Raw genomic sequence first — 3978 nt, 5'->3', positions numbered from 1 at the left:
CTACTTTTCTCTCGCGTGAAAAATAATAAATAAACAAAAACAGACGTGAGCGACAGGAATCTTTCCCTTACTTGGTTGTGACTTCACCACATACACGCACATAAGTAACTGAAAAACCCAAAACCCTAAGCAAGTACAAAACACAAGTGCGAGACAGAGAGAGAGAGAGGCGCCATGGATTTGCAGCAGAACGAGTTCGATCGCCTTTTGTTCTTCGAGCACGCCCGTAAAACCGCCGAAGCTGAATACGCCAAGAACCCTCTCGATGCCGACGTCAGTTGTTCTCTTCTTCGTCTTCTTAATTTTCAATATTTTTCTGTTAATTAAAACTTTGAAATGTCTTTTATGTGTTTATTTACATGTGGTTGCAATTCTTGTGATACTTAAGGACCGTAAGTTATATGAAAAAAAAAATTGTCTGCTTTATGTGTAGAACTTGACAAGATGGGGCGGAGCTTTGTTAGAGTTGTCACAATTTCAGACTTTTCCCGAAACTAAGAAAATGACCGAAGGTAAATTCTTTGCTGATTTTTTTTTGGCGAATAAATGATTTTTTTTTCGCGATTACATGATCCGAATCAAAGTATATCCATCTAACTCATGTTACTCTGCTACAATAGATTTTTTTTTTCCAATTGAATTTGTGGTTTGGACCTTTGTATTGAATTTTGATTATGGATGTCTCGATGGGAGTGCAGATGCTATTTCGAAGCTGGAGGAGGCTCTTGTGGTTAATCCCAAGAAGCACGATACTCTTTGGTGCCTTGGAAATGCTCACACCTCTCAAGCATTCTTAATTCCTGACCGTGATGAAGCAAAAGTTTATTTCGATAAGGCAGCTGAGTACTTCCAGCAAGCTGTTGATGAGGTCCGTTCTTTGTTCGGTTAACTTTCCTATGTGATTGGGGAGTAAAATGATTTGAATAATGAAGGTTTTCCATTGTCTATATAGGATCCTAGCAATGAACTATACCACAAATCATTGGAAGTGGCTGCCAAGGTATTCACTGCATTGTAATATTTTGTTTATCATCTATTTTATCTGCTTTACTTGTTGGAAGTGTCACGAAGTTCAATAATAGTTATCCAGTTCTCCTGCGTTTGAAGAAAAAGACCCTTTCAGATGCCCACATGGTACTGGGTCAAGATACCACAACCCCCAGTATTGGCTTCCTTGTTCAGACTCCCATCAACATTGACTTTAATCCAACCATCTTCTAGGATAAGCCACTGAGAAAGTTGTCATACCCTTCCTGACCAATGAAGCCTGGATTTCGCAGCAAGTTTTTGAAGATTTGATTTTTTTTTTTTCTTTTGCATCTCAGTTTTGTTATTTTTAATAATTTTTTTCCATCCATTTATAATATCTGAAAGCGTCATATTACATCAATGGTGTATCTATAATCCTGGAGAGCGAATACTCATATATTGAGTGCTGTGGTTTGTTTGCCTAACTTTGAAACAAACTAAGTTGCTGTATCTGCAGTTATCCATGATAGTATGAGACTGTGTGTTGACTTTTGGATTGTCGATACCTCTGTAAAGACATGCCTGACTCATGAATCTTAGCTCCTCAACATATTCAATTTAAATCATATAGAACACAGTGGTCGATTGAGAATATGTATACTGGTAGAATACTGCAATGCTTTCTTTTTAATACTTGTTTTGGGTCGAGGATTGGGTCTCTTCATCTGGTTCACAAAGTAATTGAGTTATTGTTTGAGGTGTTCCTTGTTGGATTTCTCCCAGCTTTCCGTGCTTTTGGAGGTTAATTACTTTCTTTATTTGTATGTTATCTTTCTTGGTGATGTGTTTTTATCCTTTTCATTAATAACATGCTCATGTAAAATTCTCTGGTTGGCTGATTACTGGATCACTTCAATAACTAACATCTTTTTTCAAGGCTCCTGAGCTGCATGTAGAAATCCATAAGCATGGTGGCTTTGCTCAGCAGCAGTCAACTGGATCAACTGGAGCTTCTACTTCTGCTGGTACTAAGGTAAATCATTAGAAGTTTCCATGGGCTGATATTCTGTATTAGCATTTGGTACTCAATGCAAATCTATGATTGCTTGACTTATTGCACACATATGTTGTAAGGTGTTAAATGGAATTTCCCCCCTTTTGTTTTCATATTTTTGAAACTGAGATTTAATAACTTAAATTCAAATGTTCTTTTGTATATGAAATTATTCTCTGATGGTAAGGATGTATGTGTAGCCTTTTTTGTGGGCTGTTAAGGGAGCTACTGTTTGGCCTTTATTGCCCCTCTTTCTTGAAAATTGGTGTTTCCCAAGTCTTGATGTCATCATATGATAAATTCATTTCTTATTGGAAGAAGAGGAACTGTGTCTTAAGTGTATAGAATGATGTGAGAACCTATAGCAGTATGAGTAGGACAGAACAGTAGCAGCAGAATATATAGTTGAAATAAGTAAGCTAGTGAAGAAATGGTAGAGAATTAGAGAAGGAATGGAGGTAGAAGCAATGGAGCTGAATTACCTCTGTGAGTGTCTTATTGAATATAAGAAAATGCGACAGGAAGATACGAGTAGCATTTGAGAGGCTATAACTCCCCTAATGGTCCTGTTCCATCCAAAATTTTGAACGAATTCTCTGTAAATCTCGTCTCCTCTCTTCAACTAAAACTGATTTTCCCTTCCTAGTCTCGTTCACTTCATTTGGGTCCATAACAACTGAGTTCATGGGTTCTATATATGACTGCACCACATTTATTTTGATTTTATATGGATTGTGGTTCCCTCATTAGTGTATTTGTGGCCTGTGGGTTTGAGATAGATTGGATTAATGACCTTGTGAATGTGCAACCTGAAAGGGAAATATATGTTTATTTATTAATTTTATTATTCATTTATTAAAATGACCATCTCTGATCAATGTCACAAAAATGTAACAACCTTTACATTTGTTTTTGACTACTTAACATGATCCTCCTCTTTTTGTCCAAGCTTGGGACTAACTATTTACATTTTCCATTATTTATATAAATAAGTAACTAATCTTCTATTAACTCAGCTCTTGACTTTCTTCTAAATCCAAGTCTGTTTTCTGCCTGGACCTTTAGAATTTGCTTATTTCTTAAAACCTGCATGATGTCTTAATTCGTGTGCTACGTGAATTCAAGAAAGTATGCTAATCTGTTTTTAAACTCTCCTTCATATATGATTGTTACTCATTTGTCGCCTAATTTGTTTATTTTATTTTAGACTCAAAAGAAAAAGAAGAGCAGTGATCTGAAGTATGACATATTTGGATGGATTATTCTGGCTGTTGGCATTGTTGCATGGGTGGGGTTTGCGAAGTCGAACTTGCCTCCTCCTCCACCACCTCCTCCACGATGAGGGTAGTGATTTGAGTGAGATCTGGTGCGTTATTTATCGGAGATTCCCATTAGAATTGGATCATGGCCTATTATTTAATTTTTGACAGTAGCAATGTTTTTTTTCTGTATAACCGTTTCCATATTCCATCATATGAAATTTTATGAGTCTGCTAGAGTTGATTAGCTAGCTAAATATGTCAGGCTCAGATCGTTCTATAGTAATTCCAAATCCATATTTCTACCAAGTTCTTGCAAAACCCTCATTTTTAAGGAGAGCTGTTGCAAAACCTTCGTGTTATAGCAATTTTAATTTTAACTTTATCTTATTTTTTAGATGTCATAACAAATTTGTGTCGCTGTGAAATATTATTATTCACCAAACACATCAAGAACAAAACTAACAATTATTATATAACAGCTCCCTGCTCACGTTATAGAAGTAGAGGTGAAAACATGTTATCATTGTCGATACTGGATTATCATTATGAGGAAAATGCTAGGCTAAAAAGATAAAGCAATAATTTATCGACTTATGAAATCTGCTATATCATAAATGGGAGTTTTACGATGGGCTAAGTTGTCTATGACGTAGGCTTTATATTCAGTACGACTGTATAATGTTTTTGTATTAT

General features: G+C 35.9%; 1 protein-coding gene across 1 annotated transcript; it reads left to right on the top strand.

Annotated features, from left to right (window-relative positions):
• Positions 41-3642, top strand: LOC107623494 (mitochondrial import receptor subunit TOM20). The gene is made up of 6 exons (XM_016325783.2): positions 41-273; positions 434-512; positions 699-868; positions 953-1000; positions 1907-2002; positions 3231-3642. The coding sequence occupies exons 1-6, from the start codon at positions 175-177 to the stop codon at positions 3363-3365; spliced, it is 627 nt and encodes a 208-aa protein (XP_016181269.1). The 5' UTR covers positions 41-174; the 3' UTR covers positions 3366-3642.

Source organism: Arachis ipaensis, chromosome B10 (genome assembly GCF_000816755.2).
Source record: "Arachis ipaensis cultivar K30076 chromosome B10, Araip1.1, whole genome shotgun sequence".
NCBI lineage: Eukaryota > Viridiplantae > Streptophyta > Magnoliopsida > Fabales > Fabaceae > Arachis > Arachis ipaensis.
Note: the sequence above shows the minus strand (reverse complement) of the source record. Positions and strands in the feature narration are given on the sequence as shown.